This window comes from Hydra vulgaris, chromosome 03 (assembly GCF_038396675.1).
Source record: "Hydra vulgaris chromosome 03, alternate assembly HydraT2T_AEP".
NCBI lineage: Eukaryota > Metazoa > Cnidaria > Hydrozoa > Anthoathecata > Hydridae > Hydra > Hydra vulgaris.
Window position 1 is genome coordinate 16,275,001 of NC_088922.1, and position 24,264 is coordinate 16,299,264.

Here is a 24,264-nt window from a genome sequence, read left to right on the forward strand (position 1 = left end):
CTTAAAATAAGTTTAATATAGTTATTTATATTTGTTAGATTTTACAATGTTTACAGTTTTATTTTTAACACAGTTCAATATAAAAGTATTTGAAAATAGATATTTCTATCTTTTTGAATTGAAATCTTGAATTTCTTTATTCAAAGTGAAATCTATATAATTTTTTTCTAAATCTTTTTTATTTAAGAAATTTTGTTTTGTTAATTTTGTTTAAAAGAAGATAAAAATAAAAAATAGAATAGAAACTTTTACTAACATTTATTACTAAAATTTATTACTGAAGCAGAACCTCTGTGCATATATTGACTAAGGGTTTGGGCAGGTACTTCTGGATATTGAAAGACTTTTATTATATTATATTATATATAATATATACATCGACTGGCTAAATAAGGATCACATGAAAAACTAGTGCATATAAAAATAAAAATAAATAGTGCAATAAAAATAATTAAATAATAATAATAACAGTACATCAGCTTAGGGTTTGGGCTGGAGCAGCAATCTTTTTTTTTCTTATTGTGTTTCTGAAAAAGCTAATATATGTATATATCTGTGTGCGTATATATATATATATATATATATATATATATATATATATATATATATATATATATATATATATATATATATATATACTATAACATATTTATGTAAGCATTTCCTCCCTTTTAACTTTTTTTTCTTATCCAAATCAATATGGCTTTTTTAGAAAAAGAAGAAAAAACGAAGAATAATGAATGAAAAGATTGCTGCCCCGTGCCAAACCCTCAGTCGATGTAGCAGCACTCTGCTGCGAGTCACGGCTGTTTCAGTCGATATAAAAATGAGCCTGATGTCACAAGTTTTTCAAAATAAAAGTATTTCTGCATAAAAAGTATAAAAATTCACTAACTTTGAAATAATAGTATTTTTTTTCTATAAACTTTTTTATCTTCAAAGAAAAAAAATATAAAAGATCTATCTTTCCTTGTTAAATAAATATTTACATTTAACAGAACAAAAATAAAAATTGTAAAAATATTGCTAATAATTTCGAATCACTTTTCTGTTTTTTGTAATTTTTACGAAAAACCTGCCAACTAGGCCAACTAAGATTTAATGACATAGCTACATGGTTGATGATTGAAATTTTGAACACTTATTAACGAATGTCTGTTCTATCTAGATTTTTACAGACTTTGATAATTTTTTCACTCATTATGTTTTTTATTCGTTTTAAATAAAAAACATAATATTTTTGAAAAGTCAAACTTGACTGATTTTGAAAAAATTTATCTAGTTGACTGCATAAATTTTTGTTTTTGTTTTAAAACAATCATGTGACCTCAAATACTTTATAAGTAAAATAATGCGATTTGCTATAATAACTTAAATAATGTTTTAATAACTTTAATAACTTGAATAATGCCTGTTTCAGTTAACAATTAGGTTTAAATAAAATTATTTTGAGTATTTATAGTAGTTGTAAAATCTGTATCATTTAATAATAAATATCTGAAATATATTTTTCAATTTTTTTTTTGTGGATAAAATGTGACAAATAATTCTCAAAATTTAGCCAAGTTCTTTATTTGCCACATTAAATCTAAAATCAAAGAAAGTTTTTATTAATTCATTTAATGTCATAAGGTAAAACATTGTATTGGTGTTTACATTCTTTTTACAGAACAAAATTATCTCTAATATTTCAAAAGTTAAAAAAGTTTTAGTAACACTACTTAAGTGACTATTTGAAGAAAGAAAAAAAAATGCTGTAAAGCTCACTGCTGATTTAGGTGAGCAGTGTGACCTCTAAATATAGTCATTTTATATAAAGTAACCTCTAACTATAGTCATTTTATATAAAGGTTTTGAGATTAATTTATTTATTTCTAACTGCTGTATTAAATTTATTTTTGAGGGCCTACACTCTTCTTTATTTCAAGTAACTTTAAGGGTACCACAAGGTTCTATCTTGGCTCCTGTATTGTTTCTTATCTACAATATTGATCTTCATAAAATTTTTTATCTAAAAAGACTCTTTTTTTGACTGCTTAGAACAAGCAGCCGATTTTTAATCTGATCTCTCTGTAACAGCCTAAGGCTTGCAGTGGCTTATAGATTTAAATTCTGGACTTGAAATTCACAATTTTTGTTAGACAGCAAAACTCATTTATTTACTTCAAAAAAGTATTCCAATAATGTTGGCATTCCTATATTGATGAATAACAACCTTTTTACTCTCAGACAAAGTCTATAAGCACAATGTAAATCTAACTAAACCTGCTTTATCTGCCAAGCTTAAGCCACTCTCCCATTGTTGTAAGGTTGCATTTTTTTCTTTTTCTATAAATGCTATCATGGTCAATGCTCAAATGAGCTATCATTATAATGATAAACCAAAACTCATTCTTATTTAGCCTCTTATTTAACAAGTTGCATCCTTTTATTGTATCTGTCCCTTCATGCTATAAAAACTTTTATTAATCCAGTTCTTTTCCTTGCACAACCAAAAAACCTTATAACTCTTACCTATCTTCATGTTTTCCTTTTTTATACAACTTATACATTTTAACTTATTCTCTATTTAAAGTAACTCATAAGTTATTAGTGGTTGCTTACAATCTTGTTGAAAGTAAATAAGAGTTTCAAAATTTATAAAATATGCCAGTATTTAATAAATAGTAAATTATAATATATAAAGTATTATAGAATTTTTTTCTAGCTTCAGCTATCAACCCCTGCTAAATTATTCAATTTAGCTGGGGCCATAGCCAGGTTTGCAAAAAGTCTCATTTTCAGCCAGGGACAGGGCCTCGGTCACTTACTACATACAAAAATAAACTTTAATCATTAAAAAAATTCTTATTTTTTTATTTATTAAGCAATTCAACTAGCATTATTTTTTTAGAATCTTGTTGAAATAAGACAAAAGTAAAAGAAATTATATTATACTCTTTGATAAAAAGAAGAATACTTGTTTCTTTATTAAACAATCATTAATAGTAAGTTGATACTTTATATATAAAATGTTGCATAATTTATAAAAAATTATAAAAAAGCAAAGTTAAGAAAATATTAGTTCTGGACGTAATTCATTTTGTTTCAAGTTTTTACGAAAACAATTGTAATGAAATATCAAAATGTCATTAAATAAACTAAAAAAATTTAATTAAAAAAGAAAATTTATTAAAAAAAATTTTTTATAAAGTTTTTATACAACTTTTGTATTCTTTTTTTTTTAGGTGGTTGTTATTTTTAGCTACCAAATTTAATAAAAGTTTAGGAAAAAACATATTATATTTTGTAACAATTTAACAACAATTTAAAGTTTTGATATGCAATTTATTCACAATTTTTATCAGTTAGTATAATTAAGAAACTAATTTGCTATGTACGTTAGAAACTATGAGAAATTTTGTTAATTTATTTTCTTATGTTAATTTGTTTTCACATCTTTCGCTTTTAAAAATGTTTTTGCTATATTTGCTATGTTTTTTCTCAATACTTATTTGATAGAAAAATAAATTGCTATTTATTTGTAAAATATATTATTAAGTTTAATAAATTTTGTAATGATGAAAAAATTTAAATAAAATAATAGCATGGCCTCTTTTATAAATATATTTACCACATTTGATCCCTGTCTGAAATTGTTTCCCAATTTCCAATGTTAATACGAGTTACTAGAGATGAATGAATATAACAATTCTCTGTTTAAAAAAATGTATTTAAAAGCTTAAAAAAAATAGTTTTAAGTAGGTTGAAAATTTCATTAAAATAATTCAGTAAATTAACAATGCATTAGCCCAAAAGTTTTTGGAGCATCCTCAATAACTATATTTTGTCAGAAATTAACTATTGGGATTTAATGCACCATTTGGAGAATCCAATGAAAGTGCAGACTATTTCAATAGGGGTAGTGAAAACAACCAAATGTTTTATATTTGAATATTAGTATTAATGACTTTTTTTTTTTTTATAATAAACAAATTTGTTAAAAAATAAAAATTTACAAATAAATAGCAATTAGTTTTCTCACTTTCCTGTGCATTGATTAAAACAGTAAAGTTTAACAAAAATATTTGAAATATGAAATTTGAAAATTGTTCGTATTTCTAGCACAAATAATAAAATATTTCCTTAACATATTGACTGACAAAAGGCGCAAATAAATTTTATATCAAATAATGTTTTTATTTTTGTTATATTCTTATCTGATTTCTTCCTTTCTTTTATCAATTTTGGTTGTGGAAAATAACAAACACCCTAAAAGAAAAGAAAACAAAAATGGTAAAATATTAAGATAAATATTGTTTTTTTGACAAAATTTTCAAATTTTTTTTAGTTTATTTAATTTAAATTTTCTACTTCGTATAGTATTCCTTTCCGTTCATAGAGTATTGCTGTTTTATTCTCTGTAGTTACTTATAGCTTCTTCCCCTTAAGTCTTTTTTCAAAGTGGGGAACAAATAAAAATCACTTGGTGCCAGATCTGGACTGTAGGGTGTAGAGTTTTCAAAATACCGGAAAATTATAATACTGGTTTTCTGTATTCAAAATAGTTTAATACTGGTATAAACAGGTATTGCGCAGTATTTATAAAAAACATAAAAAATATTTAGCCAAATCCTTAAAAAACTTTATGAAAATAAAAAATAAAAATAAAATTTACACCTTTTCCTTTTTCTATTGTATGTAATAAATGTATTATTTGAAATAATAAAAAATTTTTATCAAGCAGTAACTCAATAATTTAACGTTTAAAAAAAAAGTATTTTAAAAATATTAATGTATTTAATATATCAAAATTCATTCAGCTTTGAAGCTTAGTTGAAAAGTTACCAGCAACCGAAAAAGTTCTTTCGCTGGATGTTGATGTGAGCTGAATTGTTTTGAGAGCAGCATCGATCTTATTTAAATTTGATGTTCAAATTTGCTTTTGCTTCAAACTGCTTAAATTTCCTTAATATCTCTGAAAATGGATCAGAACAACTAATCTTGGGTTGGAAAAAAACCATTTTTGTTAAGGGTTGTTTTAACTGAGTCTTAAGTTTATTATTGGCTTCAGCAACTTTTTCATTTGATGATTTGACATTAACGCTATTCAATATTTTGGTAAAATTTTGTTTAACTATATTTTTTACATATTGAATAATTGCTGACTTATATAAATATTTGAAGCCATCATTATTTTGTGACATATTTGAATTGGGGTTTGCAAATATCTCATTAGTGACACTTAATACTTGTTGCATCACTCATTACATTGCTTTTTGAGGGATTCTAGCATCACTACACTTAAGTTAGACATTTGTTCAGAAAGATTTTTGAACAAAAACATGTGAACACCTTCACTGGTCAGAGTAATTGAATTATCCATACTTAGCTCCTTAACAGCCAATTCAATAGGTTTTAACACTTTTAAAATATCTTCTAAAACTTTAAAATCAACTTTCTTATAAAAAACTATTTGTTCCAATGTCCAAAACTGTTTTTTGAATGCATGGTTTCACTTATTGGTTCCCATGATTTTAAGATTGCAATCTTAAAATCATGGGAACCAAAAAGTTCCACCGAGTTTTAATGTCAAGTTTTAGCATCAGTTTTTTTTTATTTTCTTGTTCGAAAAGATGCTTTTGCAATATGGAGCTACAAACACTTGACAATTTAAAAAATTTAATCGGTTTATGTGAATTTTTCAATACAAACTTGATGTCATCTCTAAATGTTCTGTTGCTGCTTCCATGAGCAGTTTTCTCTATGATATCATTAAAAATGTTGCTGTGGTTCAATCTCTTAAGATAATCATTGTCATTATAATCACAATCTGAATCATTATTTTCTTCCAACGTAAGATTAAAAAGAAGTTCTTTGGAATCGTTTGCATTATCATATTCATTGGCATCTTCTTCATTTGATTTGTCACTCTAACATGTTTGGTTGTCGCTGGTAAGTACATTTTTGTAGAAAATATTGGTTACGGATAGATAAACACCATGATTGTGGCAATTGATTTAAAATTGATGGTTCCTGTGGCATTACAGGAGCCATCAATTGTAACGAGACCCAATTTATAAGCAACTTTATTGTGAAGAGTTACTTTTATATACCTTTTAATGAAGTTATCAATCCATTCATCAACTGTTATGCTGAACTTTTCACCACATTTTTTCAAAACAGAAATTTCATCACACAGCTCTTGTTTTTTTATCTCGTAAAATGACATTATTAGTTTTGCAACTGTGGTTTGACTTTTTAGCATTTGGAAACCACATTTCTAAATAAACTCATGTACTGCATTGGGTTTTGTAATTGTTCTTAAAGACATGCCATTCTTTATGATATATTTTGCTAGCAATTCAGCCAAGATTTCACGTTTAAAGCATCTGTTTACTTTTATTTGTTTTTTTGGAACATCTGCAACATCTTTCATCTAACTTCTTATTTTTTAATGTTATATTATGGATAGTTTTTATGTGGGTAATCAGACCAGATGTGCTCGAACGTTTGCATTTTATGAAAGAATTGCACACGGTACATTTTGCTTCACTAACTGAATTGTATGATTTTATGAAATACTTCCACACAGAATAGCTTTATTTTGGCATGTTTTTTTTTTGTACTTGTTTTTAATTGGTTATATATATAATGTAAAATAAATATAACACAAATAAAATTACATTACTTACTTGCAGGGATGCGAAGTTCCATCGATTTTTTGGGACTCTGGGACTCCGTGCTCAAAAAGCATGGACTCCGACTCCAGACTCCGGATTCCAAAATTTTTTTTCTTAAATTAAATAAGGATTTTTATTATCTGGATTTTTTATGTATAAATGCCAGAAAAGTGATAGGGTACCAATAATATTTTTATTATAAATAATATATATATATTTTTTAGGTTTCCTAAGTAGTCTATTCGGTCTATTCGGAAAAACAATTAACAGGAATTCACTCTTCCTTCCTAACCGATGTCGCATAACTTGACCAAAGGTGGGTTTGAACCACGGATCTCTTACTTGTTAGGAAAAATAAGGGATCTGTAGGTTTATGCAGCCGAGCGCAACCACTACTTAAATCTAGTCGATTTGCTTTACTGCTTAAATCGATTTGCCTCGCTTTTGCTGGATCACAATTAATAAGAATAATACAACTCCAAAGATAACTTTTATTTATTTTGTATTATTTTATTCTCAATTTCTCAGTTTATTTGAAAACATATGATCATAAAATTATAAAAAGATTTAAATGTTTATTTACATAAATTACACTCTAAATTATAAAGTTACAAGAACAAAATATTAGAATATCTACGTTGTTAAAAAGTATTCAAATAAAAAACTCGTTTGTTCGTAAAAAAAGCATATCGTCAATTAACTCAGATGTAAATCGAATACGATGATCTGGTGTCATGTGCTTTAAAACTGAAAACAGCCGCTCAACACTGACTTGAAATATGGGTAGCTACAAAGCGACTCAGTAAGCATCCCGTAAAACCTCAGGGAACTGTTAAATTGCTTTTAATGGGTTAAGTTTTAAAAATTCGTCTAAGTTGGAGGAGGCACCTTTAAACATTGATCAAATTTCCGGAATTGTTTTTAGAGCTTTTCGAAACTTTTCAATTACGTCTAGTTGAACCTGCATTTGTTCTTTTGAACAATTCTTTTCAATCTCCTGTTTACACAGCATAAATAAATTTGGTCGTCGCTTTGCGACTGGTGAAGCATCCTCTTCGTTTTCTAAACTAATGTCGGCAACATGAACTGAAAAAGAGTTGCGCGCTACTACTTTTAGTTTTGTCGAGTTCATCATTCTTATTTTTATTAGCCAGTTGAATCAGTTTGTAATTAATTTTCCAAAGTCCATCAGCTGCAGCTATCTATAGAAATATTTATAAGTTTTTGAATATGTATTTTTTAAAGTTAATTTTTCAAAACTGTATATATAATTGCAATTTGATTTAAAAAAGCAACCATATCTTCAGTCACTGTTAGCATACAGCCATGCCTAATATCCACGTAAACTACTGCCGGTAACAACAAATTTTTGCGCAGTGCGCTTTTTTATTATTCATTCCTATTTGGAAATCTCTGGCTAAGTCACTGTCTTTTCCGTCTAGTTCACACTTTATTGAATTCCAATCAAAAAGGAATTCGCTTGCGGTAATATTTTCACACTGAAGACAGATAGTTAGATCGCATGCCATATGCAATACGTCTCTCAATTCTTCCCACATCCCCCAATAATATGGTTGCACATTAAATTCTTTAGGAGCTTCTTTTTGCATATTCAGGTTTTGAATTACTGGTCGAATCTAGAAAAACAGAAGAATTCATTAAATATATGTATTACGTTATCAACTAGTTAAGTAAAGCTGATTATTTAAGAAATATTTACATAAACTTAATTTTACAAGTTATTAAATAATATAAATGTCATTAACATTGAACTAATTGGATTTATACTATATCGGTTGGAAAACTGGTTTATACACTTTAATTAAAACTTAGAAGATATATAAATTATAACTTACCTGAATTAGCCTCTCGATCATATTGAACTGGCTAGACCAACGGGTAGCCAGATCTAGTATTGGAGCGAGATGTGAAGCGTGGTCTCTGGAGAAGTCAATCCACTTAGAATTTCTTGCAGTTTTGACAACTTCTCTTGCATGGCTTAGGAATTTTTTTATTGTGGGCCTCTCCAATGCATCATTCACGTCTGGCTGTAAAGTGTGGACAGCACATCTTAGAAGATGTATAACGTTCATACTACCGGCAACTCCACTTGCCAAGACTGCTGCCGCATTGTCTGCTTTATTTTGACCATCTTTGTCAAACTCATCAGTTTCAACTGAAAGATCGCCTTCGTCATTTTTGATTTCCCCAATGGCGCTGATGCCGAAGTCGCACACCAACTTTATATTCACCTAAATATATTAATTAGAATTTCAATAGTTAACTGAAAATTTAGTGAATATACGGTTTTATCAAAAAAGTTTATTTTTTGAATTTTTTTATTTAAAATCTTAATTTTAATATCAATTTAATTTACAGTTTTCTTTATTTAAAAAAAATATTAATGAATTTCAAAATATGTGTTACTCACTGCTGTGTTGTCAACACTGAGGCCTAAAATATTAGTTTTGTTGATTCCAAACTTATCTAAACAATTCTCAATAACTTTTTTAGTGTATTCTGCCGTTTGTTTTCCCTTCGTATCGATAGTGCCAAGATTGATGACAACAATTTAATCAATGTTTGAGTATTGCACATTTATACCAAGATAGTGGCGCATATGCCAAGATGAAGAATCGACTTTTAAATAAATTAGCCTTTCCGATAATTTGTTTTTGATTTGTTGCAATGCTTTTTGGCAAGATCACTAATTTGAATTCTCATATTATCTCTATTTATTTTAAATCCAAAATGAGATGCAACTTTTCCACAAAGCTTTTGAATAGGTTCCCGATTAAACGCCTATAGAAATTGTTTTTAGAATAATAAATTTTTATTAAAAAATGACAAAAAAAAACACATAGTTTTTTAGATTTTTTTTGAAATTAATTAATAAATATTAACGAAAAAATAATTTGAACCTGGAATGAAAGACTTTCAATCAAAACCAGCTGGTTTTAGGCTTCTAAAAACTCATATTTTGCTTTATGCAAATTGATTTGCTGCGATACAAAACACTTTAATATGGATTGCTGTGAAGTGCTGCCTTTGATGGCTGTATGTTTTTGCTTCTTATTCTTTTCTTCTAATTGTTTTTCAAATTTTTCTTTTTTTAACGTAATGACGAGCTCCGCGTGTTTTCTAGATAAATGTCGTATAAGGTTGCTAATGCGAGCATTTGCGGCACATGTAATTTCTTTACAGTATAATTCATTACTTTTACTTTTTTCGGTTACAAGACATTAGAAGCATACTACTTTACATCCATTCAACATTTTATTTGTACGATGAAAATGTCTGTAGGTCAGTTCATCATAAGTACTTTCTTAATGGAATAAAAAAAGGTTGTTTTTTTTAACTATAAATAAATAAACAAAAATCGTTGAATATAAAATAAACATTAAGGGTTTCATTAAAAGTTTTACATTTAAGAAATATAAAACTTATAATGAAATATGATGAAAAGTTTAAACTTAAATCACTTTATTTTCTTTAACTATTTTTAACAAAAAAAAAATTATTAAACAAACTGTTTCTTTAACGAAAAACCTATTAGTTCACAAATGCTTTTACTTAATATTTTCTGAATAAACGTCATATAAACAATATCAAAAGATAATTTAAATATTCTAAACGAAAAAATTTTTGGTTCAACGTAAAGCTACTGAAAGGGTAGGCAAATAGCCAGTTCTCACGTAAAATGCGAGCTGCGTAACGCTTCTTAACAAGACGTGACATTCGAACCGATACTCAATCTGGCTAAATAAATAAAATTGGTAAAAAAGGAGGTTAGCATCCCGGTCAAATGCTCTTTTTTAATGATTTGGGACAAGATCGTCAGGTCTTTTTTAAGCATATTAGTTAAAAAAAAAAAAAAAGAGTCCCGGAGTCCTAAAATTTTTATGGACTCCTAAGACTCCGGACTCCAGGCTAAAATAGAGACTCCATGGACTTCAACTCCGGACTTCGTATCCCTGCTTACTTGTATATTATTTACTTAATATTAATACTCTAATTTAACGTTTAATGCGCTTAGTTACTATTTAATGCGCTTAGTTAATACAAATATAATTGGCTAAAATATAATCTGCTAACGTGTATTTGGCTATATATTAAAAGTCTAATTTAATGTACTTAGATATAATGATTAAGATTTGTTGGGCAGTTTATTGACGTCAAATTTAACAGTTTAAATGTAAACAAATCAAATAATAGGTATATATAACCTAAAAATTAATGAAATGAAATTATTTATGCTTGAAATTAATTATGCGCAAACATCTAAGGAGATTAAACAATCCCCGGTACTACTTAACAGGGATAACAGGGTAAATGTTGTCTCAATTAGCTGAAGACTATTGTTTAAGAAAATCATTATTTTTTTTAAACAAATTTTATCGTCTTTATAATCACTTCTTTATGATTTTTAATATTTTATTCTGTAGTGCTTTTTCAGTTGGTATTTTATGTATGATGACAGTCAATACAAATTAGACCGAAATATGACTTGAAAAAAAAATTAGTTAGTGCAATGTTGTTTTTGATGTTTTTGACATTTTTTGTATAAAGTTATAATAAGTTATAACTTTACGTAATACAAAAAATGTCTTAAAAACTTAAAAATAATTATTTGAAAGTAGTTTTTTACTTTTTATTTATTTTTATTTTTCATTTTTTAACTTTATTATATTTTTGTGTATCTAAATATTAATTGTATTTTTGAGTTTTATTATAACTTAAAATTATTTTTTTACAGATAAATTGTTTGTAAGTTATAAATTTAATGCACTTAGTTACTGCTTAATGCGCTTAGTTGCAATTATCAGTTGTTCTCCTGCGTAGCTTCTAACGAAACGTTAAATTAGATCTCTAAAGAAGCTAAGATCATTACTTTCTACCATCTTTTGTAACCTATTGTAAATGAGTTAAAAATAAGTGGGAGGTATGATTCAGACCTATCATGACCTGTTTTATGGGTTCAGATTTTTTTGATTAAAGTTAATAAATTCTGTCAATTAAAACTAATAATTTTAACGCAAATTTAAGACAAACTCAAAGCAACGTATATTCTGGATACTTTTTGCTAAATATTTTCCGCATTAGTAAAATATGACTCTGAAGAATGCTGAAATAAATATGTTGGCATACATTAACAGCTCTAAAGTAGGTCAATATATTTGCTTATTTTTATTTTTTTTTTTAAATTTCTGCCGCATTAATAAATAAAATAAAGATAAATAATAAAACAGAACCAAGTTTAAAAGCTTGTAGTTAAAAAAAAACACACACACACATGCAACCCTCGGAATTAGGGTCGGTATTTAGCAATGCCGACCTAATTGCCAACCTAGAAGTGTTTCAGGTGGGCAAAAAATTGCTGACCTTGTTTCTATGTTATATGGTTAAACCTTTGTTTTACAATTTTTCTGCCGACCTCACACAGATTAAGGTCGATAAATTATTACCAACCTCATTTTTCCTATTTCCAAAGGCTGCACATGGAAACAAAGGCTTTGATGTTATAGACCAAAAGATTCAAAAATAAAGTCAACTTTTATATATAGCGACTTCGCTATGCTGTAAGCATAAAGTACTTGAACAACTCAAAAGAAAAAGGTTAAATTAGATCACTTATGAAGCAAAGATCATTACTTCTACCATTTTCTGTAACATTGAAAACAAGTAAGAAATAAGTGGAAGGTGTGAATCAGACCTATCATGACCTGTTTACGGGTCCAGACTTTCTAGTTAATATAAGTAGATATATTAAGTATTATAATTAAATGTATAATTTTTATAATACTAAACAATTTATTGATACTTATATATAAACTATTATTATATATTATTATAAAAACTTAAGTTAACGCTACAGCTATTATATACCTTCATTCATGAACTTCTTCATGCGTAAATAATGTGCATTGTAATGTTGCAATCGCTAATACTTTTCCAAAAATAGTTATACAATTTGTTTAAGGGGAATTGTAGTGTTGCAATTATTACAATACCAAAAAGTAACTGATTATTAAAAAAATTTAACAAACTTATGGTTTACATAACAAAATAACTTCTATTTTTTGTCTTTCATTTTTAAAATTTAAACACAAAAAGTACATTAATGCAAATTGCTATCTTTATTAAGTTCAAATTATTCAAATTTCAAAAACCGTAAAAAAGCAGTATTGGGAAACAGTATTGGTATTAGAAAAATTGAGTTGAGTACCGGTTTTCAATACCAGTATTGAAAACTGTAGAAACTTTGGTAGGGTGGATACGCTTGTGATTCAAAGCATTTGGAACTCTGCTCTTGTGAACCAGCGGGTTGTCTTGTAAGAGCAACACACTCTTGGTCAATTTTCCTCAACATTTTTCTTTGATGGGTAATTTTAAAGAACCAATAAAAAATACAATAAAATTTTCACTAAAATTTTAAATTTATTACTAAAACAGTTATCTGCAATAACCTCAGTGCATACATTGGTGAAAGAAAACATATCAAAAAAACTCCAATTTTATTGTATTAATAAAAAGCTTAATATGAAAAAGTTCAGAACAGGAAGTAATATACTGTTAAGGGTGGTAGCCTTGCAACAAAGAAAAAGATTAAATGGTAATGGAACTGGAAAGCAATTTTTTAAATCAAGTAAACTGGCTACTTTTTGGACTCCTGTATATAAACTGTTACAAACATGGTGTGGAAAAGTTTCAAAGTATCTCATAGAACTATCAAACAATATAGAACATCTATATTCTATATTGTTTGATAGTTCAAAAATTATGAAAATCATTGCAAGTTTAAAGGATGATATAAGTAAATCTTAGCAATCAGTAATTTTTGCCAGTATTGGCAACGAATGGGTGCAAATTGTAACTATTAACAATCTGCATGATAGAGAGACAAGAAAAAGAAATTTAATTGTGTTCAGAATTCCAGAATCAACCCAAACAGATCTGACAACTTGGAAAAATGAAGATGAAAAAATGATAGCGAATGTTTTTGAATTTTATTGGCATCAGAAGTTAAACCAGTTTATACTAGAAGACTTAGATCAAAAGGCAAAACAAAGCCTGATCCAATATTAGTAGAACTGAATGAATCATCCATTAGAAATTCAGTTCTTTTAGCAGCAAAAAATTAATAGATTACTTGAACCAATAGACTACTTGAAGCAGTGCTCGAAATGGGAAAAAAGCCTAACGGATTGGATTTCAGTATTTTCAAAATACCATCTTATCATTGTTATATATTTTATGCTTTAAAAGGTGGCGGGCTGGCATATCACCCCATCCTGTCTTACTTGGAGTACTGGTTTTAAGCATTTAGTAGCGACTATTGTTTGATGAAAAAACAGCAGAAAAATAATTTAAAAAATACAGTACAGTAAAAAAATAAATACAGTTAACACTACGCAGTAAATTTGTATTCCGGTTCTCTAGTGTAAACAAGATATAAAAATATGTTTAAAAATAATGATTTCTTAAGAATTAAAACTTAAAAAGTATAAAAATATTATTACCACCTCAACCCCACCCCTAATCTATTGACCACACCTCCCAATCTACGTTAGCTTGAACACATCTCCACATATCACCACAATTACAACAACCCAATCAATAAATTTTAATATTGAATCTATTCCCCCTAGTTATTCAACCCTTCCTTAAAGTGTACATTTAACACAAAAGTGAGGCTGATAAATTCTCAGAGGTTTTTTTGCTTCATAATTCATAATTATTTGAAAACTAAAGTTGCTTGTGGAACAATAATAATTATTTGAAAACTGAAGTTGCTTGTGGAACTAAGCATCTAATTTTTTTCAGTGATGGCCTTTCAGAGAAAAATAAAAATTATTGTATGGTGAGATTCTTGATGAATCTTTGTAATAGAGGAATGTTCAAACTGTCACTTCTCAGTCAAGGGTCATTTCTTCTCAGTCAAAGGTCAACTTATTCTTATACTATGATGAAGATTTTGGCTGCATCAAATGTGTTTTGCGAAGAGTTGTCAGAGTTTACACATCAAATCAGTATGCTGATATGATTCTTAAATCAAGTAAATCAAGGCCCTTTACTACTTACCATTATTAAATGGCATAATCTATGCTTTAAATACTTGGTGGCCATATTTTCACTAGGAGACTGTCAAATCAGAAGATAAAACTTCTGGGAGGGAAATTCAAAAGAAAGACAGGTTTCCTTGAATTCAAAGGTAAGACAGGATTCGAAAGAAAGACAGTATTTAAAACTGATAGAGAAAAAGTGGTTACTAAACACTTTATTGACAGTTTTGCCTCTTCATTATTCACACTCAAAAAATATTCTGCAGTTCCGGAGCTCCAAGTGATTGCATGTTCATCTTGAAAAAAGAGATCAACAAGAAGTAAATTAATGACCTGAAGAAGTTTGCCAAGTATACTACAGGCTGTGAGTATTTTTATGATAAAATCCTTCAGTGGCTTAAAAACCAAGCTGCCTCCAGCATCAATATAGTGTATGAAGATGAGTAGAATAAAAACTCAAACAATAGGCTTGGCCTATATGCATATACATTATGTTTTATGTTATAGTATGTTTTATGTTATCTCAGTTGTTTTTGATTATTTCTTAATTTTGTATTCTTTGTTTAACTGGTATTTCAACTTTTTTCTTTGTTTTTTAATAAATTTTTTCAAATTTTTTTAATTGAAATGAAGATAATATGCTCTTTTTTTTTTATAACCTACCACTGCTTTTCAATATTGTAATCAAAAACTTTTTTTTTAGGTAAAAAGTTTTATTTTATTGCAGAAATCCGTCAAATACGAATACTTTTAAAATGTTTTGTATAAAAAATAGAATTTTTAAAATTTTAAAGAAACACTTTAAATTTTTTCCCAAGCCAATTTCTTAACTAATTTTAAAATTTGGAAATTTTTTTAGTTGTCCAAAAATTGAAAAAAGTGCACTTGATAAGTTTCTGAAATAAATGATTCAGTTGCATCGTTAACATATTTTAAAAATTTGAGTTGTAGTTTAATTTAATTTTAAACCAAAATCTTTTAAACAATAACTTTAATGAAAATTGCTGAAGAAATCTAAAATAGTTATTTGAAAATTTGTGCTTATAAAGAAAACTCATGTCATATGACATGAGTTTTATTGATATGTCATAGGCGAGGGGTTTGTGGTTTTGTAATAACTCATAAGGAACTTATGGGTTATTACAAAACTTATGGTGGGGGAGGGGGTCTAAAACTGTCAAAAATAGGGTGATGTAATTTGTGGACGACTCCTTAACGTAATTTTAAATTTTTAAAGTTTTTTTGTTGCTTTTACACAATTAAATCTATGGTTGAGACTCTCAAAAAATCTTAACATTCTCACACAATAAATTAATTGCAAATAAAAAGGAAATAATTATTTTTTTAAGAAGTATTACCAAACCATTTTACATTCCTTCAAAATTAAAATTAAATTTTATTAAAATAAAATTTCAAAATCATATTTATTTTAAGTTTTTTATTTAAAAAAAAAAGTTCTTTATCTGTTTTTTTTAACAAAAAATTAAATTAATTTACAAATGTGGTGTATATATTTTTTACAAAAATTAATTTAATTTGAAAAAAAAGACGTGTAAGCAATATTAAAAAACAATTTAACAAGTATCACTGGGTATGGCGCTGTGTATGTATATATATATATATATATATATATATATATATATATATATATATATATATATATATATATATATATATATATATATATATATATATATATATATATATATATATATATATATATACACATATATATGTATGTATATATTTATATCAGGGCTCGAAGTAATGAACTTTTTTGTTCCAGACAATTTGCCTGATAAATACTTAGGTTTAGCAGGCATGTCTGACAAAACCTAACAAAAAAATTTACTTTAAGGAAAGAAGTGTTTTATAAATTATAAATATATTAATTACATATATTATTATGTTTGCTTGTTACATTGTAACAAATTAAGTATAATGATTGTTTTCAACAAACCCTTTTTAATAATATTATCAAATGATATTATAGATAATTTCATTTATATAAATATGTATTTTTTTTGATAATTTTTTAAAACTTTTTTTATGATTAGTTTTATAAACACATTTGATAGCAAAAAACTTTAGTGCGAAAACAAACATTACATATCAAAACTCAATTTAATAAAGTAATAAATAGTACTGCTTTCTATAAATAATAATATAACTTACGTTAAAGTTTTTATAAAATAAATTTAGCAAGGGTTTTAAAGACTTAAATATTCATTTAAAAATTATAAAAACCATTGGGAAAAAATTTGAATAAATACTAAATATAAATTTTTTAATATAAATGATAATAACTGGTCTGCTTTATTCAAAAAAATTTAAAGCTTTAGTGTCTTTTAAAAAACCAATTAGATCAAAAAAATGATGTATTTTATTACTGTGTTTTGTTTTGTTTATAACTGTGTGTTCAACTTCATTTTCTGTTTTGTATAAAAAATCAAAAAATGAAGTTTTTATACTATAATGAGTTTACTAATAATTTTGAATAAATAATTTTGAACAACTGTTTTATGCTTGATATTTTATATAAATATATATATATATATATATATATATATATATATATATATATATATATATATATATATATATACAACCCTTGGAATTAGGGTCGGCATTTGGCAACGCTGACATAACTGCCGACCTTAATATATTTGAGGTCTGCAAAAAATTGCCGACCTTGTTTCTATGTTTTATAGTAAGACCTTTGTATCAAACTTTTTTTGCTGACCTGATGCCAACCTTTAAAAGATTGAGGTCGGCAAATTATTCCCGACCTCATTTTTCCTAGTCCATATATTTTGATTTCAAATCAGTTTTTGAATTAATAATTAATTTAAAGGTTTTATCTAGGCAGAGTTAATTGGTCTGCGCACTGAATTAAGTGAAGCCAGGGCCACTGTAACAATACTAGAAAAGGAAGTCAAAAACTCACTACTTCAGTTACATTCTGTTCAGCTTCAGCTACATTCAAAAGGTGAAAATGCTGCAGATTTACAGATTATCAAAACTAAACTAGTAAGAATTTATTTTAAATAGTGTGTAATAGCTTTTTTTTTTGTTTGAACTTATATGTATTAGTAAGTGACCGAGGTTCCGGTCCTGGCTAAAAATATATTTTTTACAAACCTGACCATGGCAAAATTATAGGATTTATGAGTGGTTGATAGCCGGGGTTAGAAAAATATTTATAATGCTTTATATATTATAAATTTATGCATATATTTACTATTTATTAAATACTGGCAAATACTGGAACCACTTATTTAGCACTTAATACTATGATGGAAATGTTGTCTCAACCAAAAGTTGTCAAAAGTTGAAATTGAGAATTAACTTTAGCATCCAAATCCAGAGTAATTTGGATGTCTAACAATAGGTTGATCAGTTTAACTAGAATGGCTGGAAGGGTATGGCTATTAGATTTAAGAGTCAAATTAGAGAATAAGTTCTATGCAAACAACACTGCCTTATTTTGGAGAGAAGTAATAAGATCAGACACATGAATTAGAGATGGAATGTTAGACTTACTTAAGTTATGGTTCTGTTGAAGATTTTATGAAAGTCTCAAAATGTAACATCTGTGATAAGATACAAGATTAGTTAACTGAGAATAGTTGAGCTTAGCACCAGAAAGCACCTTTTTACATTGACTTCTCGCAATAATAAAAAGACATTTGTTCTCAAGTAAGGTATTCTTGTAAAAATATAATATTTATATAAGAGAAACAGCTAGAAGGGGAAATTGAAGCTTCATGGTGATGATAATTATACTAATGATTAGTGATGTACTGATGGCAAATAGCGATTTTGGCTATTAATAGGTTTTAATGAATTTATATAAGGGCATCATAATAATAATAGGGATGTAAAATACATATATGACATGTGCCTATACATCAGCAGTGACTCAGCCTACTAACCTATGCCATTGGTAACCAGCAACGAATTAGTTGGCTTAACCATCGACTAAATAAATGGCCGATGACATTAGTTGATTAATCTACATTGTCTCATAAGCCAATCCAAATTGGTGCATAGGCACACCTTTTATATGTAAATTGAGTACCTAATATTAATATATTACCTTTATATGCATACATTAAACCCTATCATTAGCCTCAATCAGCCTTTGCCTTTGGTACATCACTATTAATGATGATGATAATGATGATGATGATGATAATGATGATGATGATGATGATGATGATGATGATGATGATGATGATGATGATGATGATGATGATGATGATGATGATGATGATGATGATGATGATAGTGATGATGATGATGATAGTGATGATGATGATGATGATGATGATGATGATAGTGATGATGATGATAGTGATGATGATGATGATGATGATAGTGATAGTGATGATGATGGTGATGATGATGATGATGATGATGATGATGATGATGATGATGATGATGATGATGATGATGATGATGATAGTGATGATGATAGTGATGATGATGATGATGATAGTGATGATGATGATGATGATGATGATGATGATAGTGATGATGATGATGATGATGATGATGATGATGATGATGATGATAGTGATGATGATGATGATGATAGTGATGATGATAGTGATGATGATGATGATGATGATGATAGTGATGATGATGATGATGATGATGATGATGATGATGATGATGATGATGATGATGGTGATGATGATGATGATGATGATGATGATGATGATGATGATGATGATGATGATGATGATGATGATGATGATGATGATGATGATGATGTCAACATTATATCAATATAAAAAATAAATCTTAAATCAATATACAAATAAATCATTATATCAATATAACATATAAATCAATATATCAATATAACAAATAAATAATCTGAATAATCATGATGAGTTATACACTTGTAAACATTCTAAATAACTCGTTTTAAGAATATAACTAAATATAAATGCAAATAAATATTTTTTTTTTATTTAAAACATTTTAAACTTTTCAGGAAAATGATCTAACTCAATTTCGTCAAAATGCAATAAAAGAATCTCAAGTAACCGAAGAAATCAAAATAGTTAAGAAAGAAAATGATGCTCTTCGAAAGTATATTACACAGATTCAAGGGGAAGTTTGTGGAGCTAGACTTGCTGCAAAATATTTAGAAAAAGAACTTGCCGGAAGGTAATGGAAATTAACTAAATTAAAAAATGATTTAAATAATTATATATATATTTTTTAAAGTTCTATGACATATTTGAAGACTCATTTAGAGATTATTTATATATCCTAACTTTTTAAAGAAAGGATTTTTTATACCTATATATACTTCTTGATGAAAAAGTGTTTTTGAGGCATAAGTTAAAAATAATTAAAATTTTTCCTTAGAATTCAACAAATTCAGTTATTGGGTCGCAACTTAAAACCGCAAGAACACGAAATGCTTTGGAATCAGATTGAATCAGAAATCTTTCTTCATCGTCACAAAACTGTAATACGCGCTTGCAAAAAAAATCCCAAAAAAAACAAAAAGAACTCCTCAAGTTCCTCACATAACAATAAAGAAAAACAAGAAACAGTTAATATTACAAAACATTCAGGCGATAAAATTGTGGTTAAATTTTACCGAGAAAAAAGTGAAGGTCTCGGAATATCAATTACGGTAAAATTTATTTTTTTAAATTTACTGTATCAAATAACATTATTCAACTACTTACCTAGTAATGAAATTTGGGTACAAAATGGTTCCAGGGTGGAAAAGAGCATGGCATTCCAGTAATTATTTCAGAAATTCATGAAGGAATGTTAGCTTCACGTTGTGAGGACTTGCAAACAGGGGATGCTATTTTGGCTGTAAACAGTATCAATTTGGAGAATGTATCCCATGAGGAAGCTGTCAGTATTTTGTCAGCATTAAGCGGAAATGTTACTATGGAAGTTTGGCGAGTCATCGATACCTCAAGTGAAGATGAGGAATGGGAAACAAACTATAATTCTAGGTGAATTCTAGGTTTGTGTAAGAGTAAAGTAATCCTTGCATATTTTTTTAAATTTATTCATTATTTAATCAATTTATGTTTTAATGAAGCAATTTATGAAATATCCTGCACATATTTTTTTACAAAGTTTTGTTTAAAAAGTTTTTGATAAAAAACTTTTTAAACAAAACTTTGTTTAAAAAGTTTTTTGTGATAAAAATTCCCTATTAAAATTCCAAATTCATATATTTAAAACAAGTTCATTTTAAGATTTCTAAAACAGTTTTAACATTTGTATTATTTGGTTTGAATGTGTCACTTGGTTAGAATGTATTGATAATTTTTAGAACTTATAAAATAATTTTGTAAAAGTGTTATTAAATTGTTGCAATTTTATGAATAATAAAATTTGGAAAAGGTGGTTTTGGTTGTTAATAGGCTAGATGTATATATAACTCATCTATAATTCTATAATGCAATTTATAAATTACATTATTGAAGACATTTCTTACAACCAGATGTCGTTCCAGGTATTAATCTGGTTTGCAGATTATTGAGCATTTACCTTTCAAAATTTATGGAATCCTCTATGACCTACTTAAGTATATAGTGGAACTTGTGGCTTACAAATATGAAGAAGAAAAAAATTCAAAATTTTGGCTTTTGCAATTTAATTTTATAAAAAATTAGCCCTAAAAATAATCATTTAAATATTAAAGTAAGCACATATATTTCAACAAAGTATATAGCTAAAGAGGAATATAAAAGTATTTATAGAAAATATTTTGTATGGCAAAATATAGTCTTCTTTTTCCGGATATATCTGGAATCCAGATATTTTTTCAACTTTAAGTTTTTTTTGGATTTTAAAAAATTTCTGTGTAATTGCAAACTTAAATTTACTTTTTTTAAATTTGTTTTCAAACTCTTTTTTAGTCATTACTTGTACAAAATTTAAGAAAAAATTATAAGAAAAGATTAAAAAAAAAATTGAGAAATCCATCAGCTTAAAGCTAAAATTAGATATAAAGGAAATAAATTTCGGATTTTTCCAGATATTATTCGCAAAATGTTTTCCAGATTTTTAAAATATGACCTGGATGATCACTGTTTGTTAGTATCTAATGGTGACTCAATTTGATTTGAATGCTGGGTAAAATTTTATTTTATTCTGCTGATAATAAAACTTCAATTAAAGACACAGTTTCTTTTAATCAAATTATTATTGCATTTGATGTATGAGCAGAATGTTTGTGACACCTCTGTAAATTTTACCATTCACTTACATATTGAGTATTTAGAAATTCTAATTTTTAAAATTTGAAACAACATCATTTCCTACTTTATTATATCACATATATTTTTAATTTAAATTGTCTGTTTTGCATTTATAAAATACAAGAAATTATCAATTATTTCTTTTGGAAAATAACGTTTAATGGCAGAATAGGTTGTCTCGTGGAAAATTTGCAAAGGTTAGCACTTTGTTTCTGCCTGGTGTAATTTTGTATGCTACTTTTAAATTAATAAGTAATAATTTATCTTTTTCATTAGTGAAATGGTAGTTATCTGCAACCTCAACATTAATTTTATCTTTTAGTATGTTAAGTTGAATACTCGAAAATTAAACCTCCGAATGAATGTAATAGATTGAACTGTAGCTGTACTTTTTAGTAGTCATCAGTTTTTTAAAAACAAATGTGTTGTTTATTTATGACGATAACCACAATTTTAAAATTAGCATACAAGTGACATGTTTAAGATTCTTCAACTTTGGTTGTTAACCAATTTCAGAAATACTTAATTCTTCAACCAATTTTCAGATATACTTGTTTTAGGACTTTAACAACAAAGGGTATCAAACTACCAACTAACATAAAGACGACAACTCCTAAATAAAATTCTTAGTTTTTATTTTTTCCAATAAATTTACCACCATGTTGAACAATTACATATCATTGAGCATAACTGAATTTAATCTTATTACTTTTTTTTTTTTTTTTTTTATAATATTTTAATGTTTTGATTGGTTTAATTCACCTAGAGTTAATACTTTTAAATATGAAAATGAAGGAGATCATTATTCTAATAACAAGTTGTAAAATAGAGGTATATTGTAGAACCAAACTGAGTTCGTTACTATATAACTCTCTTCATGTAATTCATAATACATAAAATTATAAAGTTCAATTTAAATATTTTTATCTTTTCCTTTAACCCTTTTTATATAAGAAACTAAGAGAATATTTATATAGGATTTTTTTAAACATGTTTATACTTGCCAGTGCACACTTATTGTTTTAACGAGACCATTGGGGAAGAGGTATCAAATTACCTCAGTGGTATAATTTTCGATTGGTATTAATGTTGATTCTTTCAATGTCGGTCAATGATGTTACATTTTTAATAATAATAGGATAGTATATATATTTTTTTGAAATTAAATGTTGGGACAAATTTAGTCTAACAAGTCATTCACAGAACAAATTTATATAGTTTTTTGAAAACTTGTTTTATCTAACAATAAATGAAAAATATATTTTTATTGGGAGCTTTCTTATTGGTTTAAGTGTTGGAAGTGAAGATGGCATAAAAAACCCATCTTTATTTGTATGTTGGAATAGGTTTTTTTTTTGAAAAGTTAAGAGTATTTTCTATACATATTTCCAATTATTTTTGTTTATAAACTTGATCCACTAAGAGCACACAAATCAAAAGGAAATCCAACTTAATAATCCACCAAGAGCACAAAAAAAAGGAAACCCAACTTAATGGTCCACAAAGGGCACAAAAGAAAAAAGAAAAACTTTAAAATTTGAAATAAAGAAACATGAATCAAAACGCTGATTAAAAAAAAAATTATAAAATAAAAATTTTAAAAATCTTACTTTTTAATTTCAAAAATTATTTGTCTTTTTCTCCTATTAAGATCATATTTTGTATTACATTATTACATATCAAACTATTTTTTAGTTCCTTTTTTTTAACCTTTAGTAATTTTGTTTTTTGTTTTTTTATTTCAAAAATTTTATTAAGTTGTTTTAAGATATAAAAAAATTTTTTGAATTGGTTATTTTTCTTTTTTATCTTATATCTTGCTTTTATTTTGTGTTTTGAGATTTTATATTCCCTTTTCTTCAAGTTTTTTTGCTTGTTTGTTTGTTGTTATTTTTTTTTGTTTTGTTTTTTTGTTTTATGTAAGCTTTAAATAACTTGTAATGATTTGTCTCACTTTGTAAACTTATTTTACTTTGAATTTATAGTTTATAGTTTAATAAATGAGCAAATTTTGCTATTTTTTTTATTATTATTCATTAGGTATAGTACTGTTGGGCTTTTAGATGATCCTAATGAAATTTCAATGGACAGTGATATAAATATGACAAATTCTCCAGCGCCAAATTCAAACAAAAAAGATGTCAACATGTGAGTTTTAGGAGCATTTTTTTTTTTATAATTTACATTTACATTTAAATTAAATGTTTTATCATTCTTAAATATTAACATTTGATGCTTGATCCTTCTTGAATTTAATTTTGTAGCAATGTTTTGGCAAATAAAGTA

The 24,264-nt window shown here is 26.8% G+C and overlaps 1 protein-coding gene across 1 annotated transcript in view; it reads left to right on the top strand.

Annotated features, from left to right (window-relative positions):
* The window catches only part of LOC100204245 (Golgi-associated PDZ and coiled-coil motif-containing protein), a 30,404-nt gene that overhangs the window by 423 nt on the left and 5,717 nt on the right, over positions 1-24,264 (top strand). The window contains exons 2-6 of the mRNA XM_065792480.1: positions 17,591-17,755; positions 19,731-19,906; positions 20,111-20,384; positions 20,474-20,721; positions 24,019-24,126. Of these exons, the coding sequence (XP_065648552.1) occupies positions 17,591-17,755; positions 19,731-19,906; positions 20,111-20,384; positions 20,474-20,721; positions 24,019-24,126 (971 nt within the window). The remainder of the gene's footprint in view (positions 1-17,590; positions 17,756-19,730; positions 19,907-20,110; positions 20,385-20,473; positions 20,722-24,018; positions 24,127-24,264) is intronic.